Below are 17,696 nucleotides of genomic sequence, written 5' to 3' on the forward strand. Positions count from 1 at the left end.
TTTCTAGTCTCTTATCCAGCCTTTCATAATACAGTTCTTTGCTCCAAAATGTAAATCCTAGAATTTTTATTTGTAAAATAATGGAACAGACACAATAAGGTGCCTAGGCAAATACACCTTTGATAAGACAAACCTAGAACTTCTTGCCACCATTGTCAACCACATAATACTGCTTACATGAAGTAGCACCTAACATTATAACCCTACTGTAAAATTTGTGTCTACCCATTGATTATCAAGACTAGCCTTAAAAAGTAGCCAGACTAATACTTTATTTGACCTGTAGTGGCAAATTTCATAAGCTGTGAAAAAGCTGCTTTAGTAACCTATCTTTATTCTGCCGCCAAACCCTTACTCTTCTCTTCATTTAAATGCCAAATCTACTTCTTAGCCTTTTCTGCATCACCACAACCCCTTCCTCCATTTGACATTGTAAATAATCCAGAAAACTTCAAGCTATATACTTACATGGTTAGATGGATTGCATATTGGCTGAATTCTGACCCCCACATAATTAACTTGTCAGGTGTCACCTCAGAAAGTGATCAATCGAGTACACCAAGGTTCAGTCTGTGATCACATCTTTTTGGCAAAAATACTTTCTGACCTCCATATCATAAACCCAGGCCTATAGCTAACGAAATGTGCCAATGACTGTAAGCCAGATGCAAAACTTGTAACAGGAAGAACTAATCTAATCCTTAAAAAACAAATGTGTACAAAGAGGGCTTAAACTGAATGCAAAAGAAGTGCAACACTGACATGTTTGGCAAACAGCCCATCATCTTCAACTTACAGTATAGCTAGTAGCCCACTAAAAAGGGACATTATAGTTAGGGATCTTGACACCTGGGTTGACAACTCCTCCGCGTGTGACTCATGTAGCAACAGTAGTCAGAAAATACCATCTAGCCCAACTAATTTCTAAAGGCATCACATCCAAGTCAAAAATGTTACTATGCCTCTGAACTTAGTAGTAAGAACAATTACAAAGTACAGTGCCTTTTCGCCTGTAACTAGCCAAACATATTGTGCAGCTAGAATGGCCCCAAAATTTGCTAACAAATGATTGTGTGAAAAAAAAAAAAAAAAAAAAAAAAAAAAAAACCTTACTTACCAAAGCAGGCTTACAGTCTTCTCCCTATATTATCTCTCTTATAAGCTCAAGTGAGGAGATCTATGCCTTGTATTCCATGTCTACAGGCCTACTGTATTTGATCTTTCGTACCTAAAGACAAACAGCTCCGCAAACACTCGGAGTAAGGATCTACACCACAACCAGCATAATTGCCTTGTAACTGCTAAGACCCAGATCTTGTTCTTCATTATTACAGTGTTCTCTGTATAAGAAAATACAACTGGGGGAGTACCTTGCTCTCTCTCACATACTCATCTTTTTTCCTTTACTAGAAGCATTCTACAGCTCATTGACAAGGCAACTAAAGGCTTACTCAAATCAATCTTGTTTTAAACTATTTTCCCATCCTTTTTTCCACCCCAAAAGTAACCATTAATTGCATTATACCTCTATATATCCTTTCCAAATGTATTCTGAACATCTTTCGAAACTCACACCTCTGCAAAACCTGTCACAAACTTTCAAGACTTACCATTTTAAAATGCTTTCCTTGTATCACAACTTAATTTTTTTTAATTTATTGCCATTTAATACATCATCCACGACTTCCATTATCACCAGCAATTCTCTGGTTGCTTTTATTTTTTTGTTTTACACCATAAATTTATTTCTGCAGTATTTTCATCACCTCATACAACTATCATTGCAAAATATTCAACAACATTTTGTAAACTTTTGGACATAAAGCTACTGACCACAAATTATCCATTTCCACTTCCCCTTTTCCTTATACATTGTATCAACTGTTCTCAAACCTTCCATTTCCCATGACCCCTCAGTATACCATTCATTCAATCCCATGACCCTCAGTATACCATTCATTCAATGCCCTTTAAAAGTGCTATTTTGTTCACTTGCAAAGTTTTTATAACTCTCAAAGCATATACCATTCAATCTAGATAGTCGGTTTTAAGTTTTCCCAGTGATGCATCTAGTTATACTAACAATATATGTCAAATCCCTTTCTTCATGTAATAAATGTTTGAAACTTCCAGTAACTTACTTCCAGATCACCATCTGTTGATTTCTCAAATTATTTGGGATACAAGTTACTATCCACTAGTTCCCACATTTTATCCTATGTCCTACATACTTTCCTGTTTGTCTTCCAGACAATCTACAGTTACTTCTTTTTAAATTTGTTTCCTAGCTAGCAATGGGTTTACTACTTCTGGTTTCCTTTTACCTTAAATTTCTGTCTCCATAAAGAAAAGTTTCTAGCAGACTGTGTTTCTCTCTGAATTTTCTATTTGTATCTAAAATTTGATATGTCTTTCTTTCCACTGAAAGTCTACATTCTGTATAGGACATCTTAGACTTAGTCACACCACCAACTCCAAGACTTATCGTATTGCCTAAAATTTAAAGGAAAACTCCATATTACAACTCAAAAAATGTACTTTTTTATGCTGTGTTTGTTTTCTGCTCTATTTAAATGCCTCAAAATCACTGCAAGTGCTTCTTTCACAATTTTAATGAGTTTCTGACAAAATGGTGGCCAATGGAACCTGTATTGGTAACGTGATCTTGGTTTTTTTTTGCTTTCAAACCTTCTTCCCAGAATACATTTCAAATCCTCCTTATAACAGTAATACTAGACATAAGAAGTGGCACTGTTTTAGCATGCCATTAAGATAAAATGGCAGGAGTGGGAAGTGCTATCATCTATCACACCTTCTGTAACAGAGCTGCTTCTAGGTTTCCTTGACTGGGCCCCAATTACGAGTCTGTCAGAGCTTGTTCTATGTTATAAATAGCTGCTAGCTACTTTCAGCAAAAGAAATCAGGTAAATAGAAGACTTTTGTAAAAGGATTCTTCAGTACTTCTAAAAGGAATTGACAGACCCTCCCCCAAACTCTCACCCTGAGGTGTGCAAACTCTCACTGCAATAAAGGATCCTTGGTGAAAAATGTACAGGTGACTGCAACTACTGGAAAGGACTATGAAGTCTTTGTTTGCCTGCTGCTTCCCAGTGCCTTTATTGGGATTTATTTTCATCATGAACGATACAGAATTAAAAAGTGCTTTACTCGTTCCACAATTATTTCTGTCATGTTCACTCCCCCTCTTTTTTTTATTTTTACTCTTTATACTTTAACCAGGAAAGAGAACTGGTCCCAGGACGCTTTTCAGCCACAACCCATTCTACAACAAACAAGTAATAAATGCACTTAGCAATACAAAGAAAGAAAATACTGCCATAAAGACATTTGACAAAGACTGCATGTGCAAGACACAGCCAAGATAGATGACAGTGAACACATTAAACAACATTTACTAGAATGCATACATTAATAATGCTTAACTATACTATATTCATTTTATTATAAATTACAGTATGCATGCATATTGCGCATCTCATCACTGTAAAATATTAACTGTTCTCTGACTAGGAATATGTTCTCTGGCTTCGCAAAACTAAGGGGGAATATTTACACTTGCATCACTTTTACTGTACAAGATAGTATGAACACATACTAAATCTATAAAATTTGGAATGGAACAACCATTACAGTGGAACCTAGTAAGAAGTATATGAGTGTGTTAACCCACATCTTTATTACACTTGCATTTACTTTCTTCAATAGGCTGCCTATGAGCATTTTCTTGAAAGTTAGTCTGTAGTCTATGCTACGGATATTTTCTAGGAGACAGTTACAAATAGCTGGAACTATTTTTAAGAACGCTATTTTCACACACACAAGTATGAATGGGAACCTACATAACTGAATACCATCATTATTTCTGAGAGTACAAGACTAGTTTTGAAACTGCTGTCTGCTTTGAAGTCTTGGGACAGTAGCCATCCATTTATTGTTTTGTTGATGAACATACTGAGCAATAAAGTTACTCTTGCCAATTTTGGTAGTCAAATGTTGGAGTTGAGAGTAGGGCAAGGATGATTATGCTTCTTATCCGAGTTTATGGATCAGTGCTGCAATTTTCTATAAAACTTCATAATAGATAAAGCAGATCACATGGATTGATATCACATGCATTTCCACAACACAGTACTCAAGTCTACATTCTCATTCAACCATCAATCTTTTGCTACACTTCTTTATGTTTATCACTTTAAATGGCTTACACATTCCTGAAATGGCATAATCTGCTAACCTTCTACCAATGGTAAGCACCACCTTAAAACATCTGGGGTGAGCAAATCAACACGTAAAACGTCATTTTACTACGACTGCCATCTTTTCTACCTCAACTGTGCCTGTAATGAGACTGGGGAGGCTGCGTCAGTGCAACAAATATCTTTTATAAAGCACTGCAACTCAGTTCATCATGAAGATGACAGAACTAACAGTACCAGGAACAATGAAAGAGATAGGAAAGTCACCCTCCTTACATATATATTCCACAGTACTGATTCGCACAAAAAAAAACTGCTATTTCTGGTACACACCAATGCTTGTAGAAACCATTAACTTTGTACTGTACACCAATTCAGAAATCCAGTGCTGACCATGCCATAAAAAAGGGTGCAACCTGTGTTGTGGAGCATATGGACTGCTCAAAACGGACATTAGCACACTGCAACACATTTTCAAAGTGTTGTGGGCTCCAGACATTATCACTTGCACAGCTGACAGGGAACATACGGCAGAGACTAGGTTGAAGACCTGGAAGCTGACTGGAGAGAAAGCACAAGAGTTCAAGGAAATACATAGAGCTCTAGTAATTCAGGAATAACAAGAAACAGACGGGAGTCGAAGAATGGCAGTGCTTCAAAGCAACATTTGTGGGGACTACTGAACAAATATGCGGCCAAGCCAGATACAGAAATAAGGTACACAAGGAAAGCCTGCAGTGGAATGTAGAAATCAATGAAGACATCAAGAGGAGGAATGCAGAAAAAAATGACAGATAAAAATGTGGAGCAGGCTAAGAAGGATTACAGGTGGCTGACAGGTCAAGAGCATAGTTGGCAATACCAAAGAACAAAGCATCAGAGGCACTCTACCAGCTTCTGAAAAGTACCTCAGCAGATGGCACAAAAAATGTTATCAAGTTGCAAAGCAAAGGCAGAAAGATAAAGGACATCAAAAAGTAGATGGGAGTACTTCCAGCAACTTCTGGATGAAGAAAATCCAACTTGGCTCTAATGCCCCAGACACAGCCTATGATGAAAGACGGCGAAAGGTGTATCCAAGATCAATGGAGAATAAGCATTTCCGGTGTCAGTGTACAAAAACAAATGGGACATTCACAACAGTGGGCAGTACACAGGTCTCCAACAACTATCATGCTGCATGAAAAATCTCTGGAGAGGGTAATAAATATGCAGAGTAGTAGAAAGGCAGATGAGCAGTTCAGATTAAAATCAGGATACAGCACAACTGACCGGATATGTGCAGTGAGAGAGTTGAGAAGAAGCTAGATCTGCGAAAAAAGTCCAACTGGGCATTCCTGGAATTTTAACATATGACAAGGTCTCAAGAAAGATCTTTTGGGCAATGCTTTGCAGTCCAAGAGCACTGGTAGAATTAGTGCAGGGTGTGTACAAGGACCAGATTTGACAAGACTATCGACTGTATTTGGACTCTCAGAGGGTTTCTCAGTGGGAGTTGGGAAGTGAGTGCATCAGGGTTTTCTGAACCCACTGCTATTCATAGTGGTGATGGACTACATTAGCAAACAGATTGTAAGGGACAGGTCAACAAACCTGCTGTATGCAGTCAGACTCTATACAAGAACTTCAACAAACAAAAAGGGAATGGAATGCAAAAACTGAAAGCACGTGGGATGAAACTGACTACATAAAACAAAGCTGTAATGCGGGCAAATGGGGGAAATTAAAGAAGCTGAAAATTTAGACAGAGTGGAAAATAGTAACACATGTTAACAGCTTCAAGTATCTTGGAGGGGTGGGTTAAGAGAAGGGAAGTCTGAATGTGTAGGTCAAAACTAGAATCAAAGGGGATGCAGCTAAATTGCACAGAGTGTCAGGCGTAGTGTGCAAAAGAAGAAAGCCAAAGAAGTTGAAAAGTAAGATGAACAAAACAGTGGTGTGACAAATACTGCTGTATGGTACACAAACCTGAGCAGAGAAAGCAGATCAGGTGAAGAAGTTAAGGATGATGAAGATGAAGTGCCCGAGATGGGTGGTAGCATGCATACTTGGGAACAAACAAAGAAATGAGTACATCAGATCAGAAGCCCAAGAAACTCCAAATTCAGAGAACAGATTATGGTGGTTCATGCACATGTGCAGGAAAGCAGTAGACAGATGAAAAAGATTTGGGACATTTAAAAAGTAGGTTGAGGACGATAACAGTGATAAAATGCAAACATGAATGCACACACCCTGTGTATAAATATTTGTGTGCCTGTACAGACATACACATACACTAGATGTATCCATACATAAATGTAAGATGTGAGCTACACACATACTTCATATATACACAAGGCACATTTATTGTAAATAGTTAATGTACTTCTGATTTCCTTTTTTAATGTTTTGAATGCAAGGTCAAATAGCAAACATGTTAAAGTAAATTCAGCTGTATATCATAGATGCCATCAATGGTCACAATTCTTGTGGACCAGAAAATGCTCATGCACTCTACCGCTGTAATGACAGACTCAAAGTGTGTGGGAGTTTCTTACAGTGGATCTGTGTACCAGATATACATCCTCCTCTGAAAGGTGTCACAAAAAAAAAAACATAAACTTTCTTACAGACAGCATCAGTGCATCTAGTTGATGGCAAATCTCCTTCTGCAGAGCAGCCCTGATTTGGGTAATAGTTATGTCCCGAGTGTGGCAAATGTTTTCTCTAAAGGCCACATAAATCTTTGATACATTTAAGATATATATATATATATATATATATATATATATATATATATATATATATATATATATACACACACACACACACACACACACACACATATATATACATAAATATTATAAATAACCAACATGTAAAGCTTAGCAATTTAATGCTGTGATGCTGCTTATGTAAATTGGTCAGAAGAGGTGACTACTGCCTTTAAAACACTGACTGGTCTTATTGGCTTGCTATGAAAGAGGAGTGTTAAGTTCTCCTCCGCACTGCAATAAAAAGACAGTGGAAAACAATTCCACAGCTTTTTTTTTTTTTTTTTTTTATTAATAAACAGCCGCTGTGCTCCTGATAGCAGAAGGGTTAACTCCTCACCTAAGATTGATAGCAGTACCTGACCGGGTAACCTACAGACTTCTTTGTATCTATAGTATGACATGCAGGTGGAGACCATTTACTCTACAAAGTATGTGAAGAGTTGAGCTTTACATGAATTTTCCCACTGATTCCAAGGCAAGGGAATAAAAGTTTTATAGGATACAAGCAGGTTTCTGGTACCTACATAATAGTGGAACCATGCTGTACGGAGAATTGCAACCTCAGGATTGAGTTAAACTGCAGGAGAGGGCAGAGTTTTCCTTTAAGTGTTTTTTCCAAATTAACTTTATTTTCTGTTTAAAATAATCAGGCTAAATCATCTTGCCATTCATATGCGTAGCCATGTACCTTGACATACTGCACAATCTTTCCTCATAATTTCCTTGTACTGGCCATAATCGGAATATAAAACTTGTACACTTATCACAATGTTTATGCCCCTGTGTCAACCCAGACTAACTACCAAACCCCTCCCTAGACACCTATCTTCTTATGAGTATATTGTGTCCTCTCTATTGATAATAAAGTTAATGTGACTATACAGCAGACTACTGTCCTGCACATATTTTGAATGATTATCCATAGCCATCTTACACTAGGACTTCTGGTGAGACTTTATATAATAAGAGTGTCCTTGTACATACTTTGTATGAATATCCATTGCTGTTACACACTAGCATTTGTGTGACATTCGTGTGTGTGATTAATAATGTCTTTAAACATATTTTATTAGGAATATCCAAAACTGTTTGTACTAGGATTTTACGTCTTCAAATGCTAAATCCAATGAAATGTAATGTTTGCCTAAGCTTTGTAATGTACCAATGTCTTTGTAAATACCATTGTCTTTGTAAACATTTTGATGTACGTGGACCTTTTCTCCCTGGGCCTCCACTGAAATGGACATATATCCAGCTGGACTAGCCCGGTCAACAAATGTAAAATAAAATAAAATTTTATGTTACTTCAACTTGTGGATAGACAGCACTTCCACTACTCATGCATAAGAACATGTGGCTATTAAGAAGTTTGAATTTATTTGCATTTCCATCTCTGCCACTCATAAGCACAACATCTGACTTACTAGTGTTCCATTTTCAAATAGTCACCTCAGGCATTGGGGGGGGGGGCTGTCTCTGTCCTGTCTATTGGTCTGGTTCAACGTTTGGTTACAAAGTCTTTTTATACCTCGTGATGATGAGTTGATTCAGTATAAGAATTTATTAGCATCACTACTACCGCCTTGTCCTTCACCAACTCCATCCTGCACTGCAATGTCAATGATCTGCAGGTATCGGTTGCCAAATATAACAGGTATGTGATGCTGGCTCTTGAACATTTTGCTCCTACAACTGGTCTTCTTTCATGTGTAGCAGGGGGAAGTAATGGAATGATTCTGAGGGCTTTGCTCTATAGGTTTGATTTGTATTTTTCAGGCACAGCCTGGTAAGGTTGTCTGGTTAAGTGACTTATTCAGACTCACAGAGTTAGGCAATGGAAGCTGAGAGAATCAAACGTTCCACCACTTGACCACAGGAAAAAGCTGGTTAATCCTCCAAGCCAGAAGTCGTCTAGAGCATTGATGGAAGAATATAAACCTTCTAGATACTAAAGTGGCATTTGCCCTGCACTCCAAGTATCAACAGGAAATCTGTAAGAATGCTTATTTCTCCACAGACTCTTTCAAATGGTAATTAAGCCTGTCTGATAACTTGGAAGGTCTCTCTTTCATACAACTGTGAGTTAGCCGTTTGATTCTTCATGGGCAATGTGGACTCCCATTAGCACAGAAGCGTTTCTGAGTATGCATAATAAACTGATATCCATCTACAACAGACAGATGCTAAACCAGATTTTGATGAGATTATGATTATCTTGACTTCACAGAATTTATGCAGATGCTACCTTGTCTGTGACCCACTAATGTGGGCCTGAGCTAGGCCATATTAAGCTTTCAGTGCCTTACAGTAAGGTTTTTAAGCCATTTCATTTTTCAGGACTATTCATTCCTCTTTGGGGACAATGTCTGAGGAATGGCCCACATAGCCAGTTAACAAATCATAACTGTATCAAATAAAGGGTGGAGTGTTTCCATCTATTTCAAGGAGGTCTTGACTATACCAATCACCCATAATTCTAACTTGGATGTAGGCATGCTAGATGGAAAGGCTGAAGGTAGGATAGTACCTTTTACTGGGATGGTTACCAATGCTGCTGCATGTAAGCAACCTGTCTCAGTCTTTGACATTTCATGAACTCTGGGATACATTTCAGTAGAGGTTCTGTGCTTACCACAACAGTGAGACTGTTCCCCGACTAGTGGCACAGGATCAAAGCTTCTATTCTGTACAAGCCCTCCTTGAGCCATCTGCCACACCAGAGTCTACTGGAATGTACCATGATTATGTGGAATCTTCAGTACAATCCAATATCGGTGTGCCTCAAACCTCTCCGGGAGTATTCAGAGAATGGCTTCTAAAGTTAAATTTTCCACAGAGCTCCACATTGAGGCCAATACTTTGTTTTAACCATGTACAAGTTGCACTCTGTGATTACAGACCTAACACACCTATAGTGATAACATTCAGCTGTTCCCCCTCATGTCTTCAGCAGCATTTGGATTACTCAGACCTGAATAAAACTGTTTGGGTGCTCTTTTTTTTTTTCCAGTGTCTGACAATAGTCTCAAAAAACAGGCAGCATGGGGAAAATCAACTATCAGGCCCTCTTTCAGTTAAATGGACCATTTGTTCCCCCTCCCTTCAAGTAAGAAGGGAAGGTGACCAAGAGGGACAGTTTTGGCAGCCCATCAAGGGGTTAGAGGTCATTACTATGCCAGTGTTGAATTATGTCTAGGTTGACTGTCATGGTGTAAGAAAATAGAAAACCATATTAGAAAAAAAGCAAATACAGTTGGGGGTTACTCAGCAAAAACATGACTTACTTTAAGGATCTGACTAACTATGGTGGTCACTAAATACTGATCAGTACAGCAATAGTTAACACGGGGGGCAGTGGAAGACTAAGCTGACATTTTGTCAGTAATAATGGTGGAAGGTTGAACATCGAGCTGGCACCTCAGCGTTCGTAAAAATCTACTGCCAATCATTAGCGGACCGGTGTTCCGCTGTGGCGACCCCTAACCGGGAAAAAGCCAAAAGACAACAGCAATAATGGTGACAAAAGAAACAGATACTGAAGTTCAGTACAAAAGAAAAATAAGTAGCCTACATGAAATGGTTAGTGGGGTGGGGGGCATACCGGTCACTGACAGTATCTAATAAATCATTTGACAGTTGTACATCCACCAATACTGTGCATGTGTCCAGTGAACATTTGAGGACTGCATACCTCCAAACTTATGGAGGCGAGTCAAGTTTGCATGCATAAAGGAGCACAGCACCAACACTTTTAGCTGCTAATTTAAATGCTGAATTACATAATTCAGATGACCTACTACTCTGGTTATCCTCATCCTTAGAGTCCAAATGATTTTTCACTGGATGCTTCAGTTTCCTCCCATATCCCAAATGTATTCCACAAGAGATTGATGAACCTCTCACTCAGAGTGCTAGGACAGGCTCTGGCAGCCTCATCATCCATTGCAGGATTAAGTATGCAACAGCAGAAGGAAATCAACAAACTAGAAGAAAAAACTCAGAAGTACAAGCACCACACCAATGTTTAAACAAGGACAAAACAGTTTCAAAGCAATGAAAATGATGGCTATATGCGTAACTGCAACTGTAAAAAGTAGCAAACTAAACAAAAGCATAACAAGAAAGTTAAACCAGTATTAGCATATAAAGACGCAGCTAATCAACAGCTGCAGTAACTCCCATGCAGAACAATAACAATGCTTATAAAATAGCTCTCAAATGCCTCATTTGGACTGCCAATAACTGCTATTTTAGTTCTACTGAGTATGGCTGAGTCCATGCAGTTTTACACTGCACTGGCATACTGTTCAGCGTAGTTGTCTACATACTCTGAGGGGAGAGGTGGTGTGAAGCTACAGAATCCTTCCTTAGAAGGTTGTAGTCAGCTTTTGAGAAGATTTTTTAGATTGACTACAGTTGGGGGGATAGAAACTTCGAATAAGACAGTCCAATGATCTGATCTTACCAAGGAAGAAATTACGGGAGTGGTGCATCTGTCACTCATGTTGGTGAGAACCAAGTCCAGAATGTTATCGCCCCTTGTGGGGGATGAGACAAGCTGCTCTAGTGTATTAGAACTGATGAAGTCAAGAAATCGTTGAGCGAGTGCATTAGTGCAGGAATAGTTTACCCAGTCTATGGTGGGGCAGTTGAAGTCACCAAAGAGTAAGTATAGGGGGTACCTTAAATAGAGTAGATCTAAGTAAGAGGAGTGGGTGTCCCCAGAGTCATGGAGGAGGGGGGTCTATAGCTGGCTATAACCTGGCTGGGTGCCTAGCCAAATGTCAGTTACACCTGGAGTAGTTCCAGTGTGTCATGCTGGCAAACCAGTCTGGAGGTGTGCCTATCCTTACTGAAGATAAAGACTCCACCATCTTTAGTCTTTCTGATCTCATTTTGGGGTCAGAAAGTGTGAATAGCACAACATAATCGACAGGATTTGAACCTGTGCAGGGAAACCCAAATGGATTTCTCAGCTACAATTACAACACAGTATACACACAAACATGCACAAGAGTTGCCAGCTTAGGAAGAGGCAAAAACTTGACAAAAGCCACATTTTTGCTCCGCCCATTGCCTACCCATTTCAACAAATACATCTGCATTAATTCCCTTTCAAAGTTAATAATCGTGCTTGCAATAGTTTGGAAGAAAAATTAGATAAACTGCTAAATGCAGCAAATATATAAACACATTATAAAAAATATAACGTTTTGTCAACTGGTATGTTTATTAAAACAATTAAACAGCTTAAACTAGATGTGCATGAAGGTCTAAAAAAATCATATTGAAGACAAGAATGTACGTTACTGTTTTCTAACTGCAAGTTTTACTTACATCAACACAATTATTTATCCTGAAAACAAAAAAGTAACTTTACCACAGAAGTAAAATTGTTTAATTAGAGGAACGTTTTACCCATTATTTCACTTTTTTTAAATAAAAGTATAAAAGGTTCGGCCTTTGTTGCGTACTTAGATGCACCGTGAAGACACTTGTTCTGATGGATGGGTCTTTCTAATATTTCACATTACCCAGGATGCCAGTTAAACAAGGGACTATTCTGTCAGTTGTTGCTGTTGTCTTTCGGCTTTTTCCTGGTTAGGGGTCGCCACAGCGGAACACCAGTCCGCTAATGATTGGCAGTAGATTTTTTACGAACGCCGAGGTGCCAACTCGATGTTCAGCCTTCCACGAAGGCACGCCCATTTACGCATGTCTTTCGAACGCCCACCCAACCGCGGGGAGGACATGCAGACTCCAGACACAAGGCACTCCCCGCGTTCCAGCCAGGAATCGAACGGGAGAACCTCTTGCAATTCATTCAGAAAATCCAACTGAAACAGAAAATGAATTTATAATCCGTGAATTGCCAGAATGTCTCAAGAATACCCGACAAGTACTCCCCAGAACTACATTTCTGGCAGAGATAACAAATTCCTAACATATGCACAAAAGCTTTCTACGTCTCACAGTCAGACTCAAATTTATTCGGTCTCAGATAAACGTGTATAATCCTTTTTGCAGTCGCAACACACCAACTCCTATCAGTACACAACTACTGTAAAATCTGCTACATTGCAGGAAACCTTTCACGTTGATTTTTCTTTTTCCATAGCAATGTACATCAGCACTGCTGTACACTGAATGAATCAAACAGAAGTAATGCTTTCGCAATTCTCCATATGTATAGTAAAAAGTGATACATCATGTTAAAAGCGGACTGAATGCAAATTTTGCGAAATGCATGATGAAACTGAAAACATAAAAAATGTGAAATAATACGTAAAGTTAAACTCAATGGACTTAGTGTACTACAAAGCGTCAAACTATGGACGTGTATTTTAGTACCAATAGTCCGTCTGCAAAATAGCCTTGTTCCTTTACTGTTTACGGTTTCTCACAGCCACAGTTCAGCCTCAAAATGTCAGGTATGCGCAAAAAAATACTTTTTTTTTATCCTTTTGATTTATGACCTCTTACCTGTTGGTGTCCTTCTAGTTAAGGCCCACAGCATATTTCCTATTAGGCCAACCATTTTTGCAATTCCCTTTGGAGAAATAGTAGTAGTGGTGGTGACTAATCGCTATGCGAGTAATCATTCAAAAAGATAACATACACCATTATATAATACTTCTCCTCAAGGGCCTTTTCCAGTTAAATATAACCCACGACAATACCTGTGGAGGCAGCCATATTAACTTGGGACACGTGAGTCCCTATCAAAAAAGGGGCGGAGAAAGGAAAGGTTTATTCAATGCATCAGGACCAAATACATACGGAGTTGTGTTTAGTTTTGTAATTGCAAAGGTATCAGAAAGAAGTAGAAGCTTAACATGGCATTAACATAGCTATTAGTGGTTCCTCTGCAGTCAATGAGCAGCAACATACGATATGCTACGGAGCAGCAACATAGCACTCAACGAATCCGAGACAAATCCAGAAATACGTATAAATATGTCTGTAACTGTAATTATTGGCATTGTATACTAAGCATATTGCGCTGTCTTTTTTTCCTTACGTCACCAGTTTTAAAGGGATTAAGGACAGTGCTAAAATTTGACCTCAAATCGGGGAACTTGACACGAGTGAACAGCAATAAAACACAGACGTTAGCTTAGAATGAGTTAAATTCAGGGTCATATCTCAAAGTGGTATCACCCTGGATGCGTAGTAGCAAAACTCGCCTTCGCACGTCCCATTTCAAGACTACAAAACTTGACGGATAGACGGTTGTGTTCTCGGATACAATTGAATAGACGAGTAAACGAAGTTAGATCAGCACGTACGTTCGTAGTAGCTCCCAACCTTCCACCTCCAAATTGAGGAACACTAGCCCTCATACTCTGGAACAAATGGGCAAAATGTGGAACACATAATGATGGCTTACTAACAACTTCAACTAGGAAGGTCATACGATAGTTAAATTATGCTGGTTTTACTTATAAAGAAGATATTTTTTAATGAACTAATATGATTAATTTCTATTTACAGTGGATTTCACTTAAATAAATTCCTAACCCTGAATGTGTGACAGAGTGTTTCAATGAGGAACGTGAACTTTTTAAGACCCCAAATGAGGTACGTTCCTCGTAATGAGGTACACTTGAGAGGTATGCCTTTGTTTTCCAGCAGTACAAATACTAAAAAAGGAAAAAAATAAACAGGGATAAGTAAAAAAAAAAAATAGTGGCTTTCAGAGCCCCTCAGGAATAAACTTTCCCCACCACCTATTAAAACACCTAAAGAAACAAGAAAGTTAAAATGGACAGCTCTCTTTCTGTTGTAATACAGCTGAGAGATAACCCCTTAACACTTTATTTCTGTAATTTTTTATCATACCTTTCAATTATACATTTTTTCGCAGAGCCTGCAGGATTTTTTTGCAGGGGGGGGGTGCAAACCCAGAGCCCCGCCCAATCCCCCCACGCAGTCCCCCGCCACCCATACAGCTATTTCAGTGTTCCATTACTTGGCAATTTCTTCCCAGTTGCCATACACACTGTTCAAAACTCTATGTGCATACTGTTTTATGCTTTACTTCTACGATAATACAGATATTTCCATTTAATTTACAAATTTTATAGCACAAACACTGATAGACATTTGCACTACACCTCAAACAACACATAGCCCTTCAAAACCCATACCATTAACACCCACACACAGCAACACTAAACCCACATATGCAGAGGCCCTTAACATTAACCTTCCCAAGCAACAAGGGCCTCCAAATATGAAACGCAAACAAACACCAGTCACAACAAAAGTGACACATAGCTCACAACACCAGTGTGCCACCCAACAACAGCCCCTAAGGCAAGAAAATGTACCCAACACTTTAGTTATAGATGACTCTATAGTCAGGCACACTGATGTCCCACTGACCAGGCTGAACAAGAAGAAAATTACAGTCAGCTTGCCTGTTGGGTGCCAGGATCCGCCACATAACACATGCACTCAAGTCACTTCACAACAAGTACAAATATGACTCTGTCATTGTCCATGTTGGAGTGAATGACTTGAGACGTACCTCCCTGGACTACATGAAAAGAGACATGGAAGAGCTCTCAGATCATGTGGCCCAGGCAGGTATGACCCTAGCCCTGAGTAGCATCCTGCCTTCACCCAGAATGATACCACAGTATAAGGACAAAATGATTGACTTCAACAACTTGCTAAGCTTTTCAGCAACTCTTTACTGTTACATCAAGTAATGGTACTATTATCTCTCCTGATCCTACTACAAAACTACTTGGGGTACTAATAGATAACAACCTTACCTTTGATTCCCATATAAACAGTACTATAAAAACAGTTAACAAGAAACTAGGTTCCCTCTATAGGATCAAACCCTTTCTGACCCCACTAGCCAGGTCCACTATTGTTCATACCCACTTAATCTCTACCCTACTTTATGCCTCCCCTATATATACTAAACTATGTAAAAGCAACTTGAACAAGCTGGCCATCTTCAAATCAGTCTCCAGAGCTGTGGACGAGGGTAAGGAGGTCCACACAGCCTATCTGGACCTCGCCAAGCCCTTTGACACCATCCCCCACTCTGGAATCATAGATAAACTTACTAAGCTGGGCATAAATCCCTGCATCACTCGATGGGTGTCCAACTGGCTTACTGACAGAACCCAGACTGTAAAAAGTAGTCAACTCCAAATCCAGCTCCAGACAGGTGACAAGTGGAGTACCTCAGGTTTCAGTGCTGGGACCGCTCTTGTTTAGCATCTACTTCTCTGAAGTACAGGCCAACACTAAAGGACTCTGGCTAACAAAGTTCGCAGATGACTGCAAACTGGGAGCCATTACTGAATCCCCAAATGATGTGGATATTCTACAAAAGGGCCTTACAGAAACAGATGCTTGGTGCCAGATCTATGGGCTCAAACTTAATGCCAAGAAATGTATAGTTATCCCCTTTGGGAAAAACCATGCACCCATGAATTACCACATAGGTGGCAGTACACTAAACACCGAAAGTGCGATGAAATACTTAGGGACACAGGTGGACAGTGGTCTCACCTTCGATAACCACATCGCCACAACAGTCAGGAAATCCTTCTGTGTGGCACACCTCATCACTAAGGGCTTTTCATCCAGAAAAAAAGGAGGTCATTGTCCCACTGTACTCATCCCTCATTAGACCCATTATAGAGTACAACGCCCTGTTTGGTACGTACCTCACAAGATATCTGCAACAGCTTGAAAGGCCACAGAAATACCTCACTAAAAGAATCACAGGCCTAAAGCAGATGCCCTATGCTGACCATCTAAAAAAAACTCCAGCTATACTCTGTGGCATATCGTCTACTCAGAGGTGATCTCTGCTTAACATACAAGGCCATGTCAAACCCTGAGCTGTTGGAAATGCTCCACTTAAAGAAATCCCAATCTCTCAGAGCCACACGCTCCAGGGATCTAAACCTTGTCATCACAATGAACAAAAAATGCTGGAGGGATAGGTTCCTGACCCAGAGACTCCTCTTACTCTGGAATAGACTGCCCATACATGTCAAGCAGAGCACCTCTTTGGCCTTCTTCAAAAGGAACCTTGACAATTGGATGGGAGATAGGAAATTCACCTCAGGGATCATGTCAGTCGCCCTGCTAGACAGGGGTCCAGGGAAATAAATATTGTGGGAAGAAATATCCAGGAAATTGTTATGGTTAGGCCTGTATAGACCCTAAGGCCGATAGCCTAGTACCAACCTATGAACCTAAATGAAGTAATAGTCTTACAATGAAAACAGTCTTGGCATTAAAACTTCTCTAACTTTGAAAGTCACATTAAATGAAACAGCATAGAAACCCACATTCAAAGAAAATGCATCTGGCCATTGGTAGGTTAAGTTTACCTTTGGGCTGTTTTCAAATCATTGGCCCCTTGCACACATTTTAGGACCATGCAAAAGTTCTTTAATACTATCAGGAAGGTGACTCAATTCTCATCATCATCATCTTTCGGCTGTTCCCGTTAGGGGTCGCCACAGCAGATCACCTGTTTCCATTTCTTCCTGTCCTCTGCATCTTGCTCTGTCACACCAACCACCTGCATGTCCTCTCTCACCACATCCATAAACCTTATCTTAGGCCCTCCTCTTTTCCTGTTACCTGGTAGCTTCATCCTTAGCATCTTTTTCCCAATATACTCAGCATCCCTCCTCAGCACATGTCCAAACCAATGTAATCGTGCCTCTCTGGCTT

General features: G+C 39.5%; 1 protein-coding gene across 1 annotated transcript in view; it reads right to left on the bottom strand.

The window, feature by feature from the left end:
• MRPL18 (mitochondrial ribosomal protein L18) overlaps positions 1-13,902 on the bottom strand; it is a 328,994-nt gene extending 315,092 nt beyond the window's left edge. Inside the window, exon 1 of the mRNA XM_044084164.1 lies at positions 13,461-13,902. Coding sequence (XP_043940099.1) covers positions 13,461-13,515 — 55 coding nt within the window. The 5' untranslated portion in view covers positions 13,516-13,902. The remainder of the gene's footprint in view (positions 1-13,460) is intronic.
• Positions 13,903-17,696: the final 3,794 nt, after the last annotated feature.

Source organism: Protopterus annectens, chromosome 9.part0 (assembly GCF_019279795.1).
Source record: "Protopterus annectens isolate FY-2018-M chromosome 9.part0, PAN1.0, whole genome shotgun sequence".
Lineage (NCBI taxonomy): Eukaryota > Metazoa > Chordata > Ceratodontiformes > Protopteridae > Protopterus > Protopterus annectens.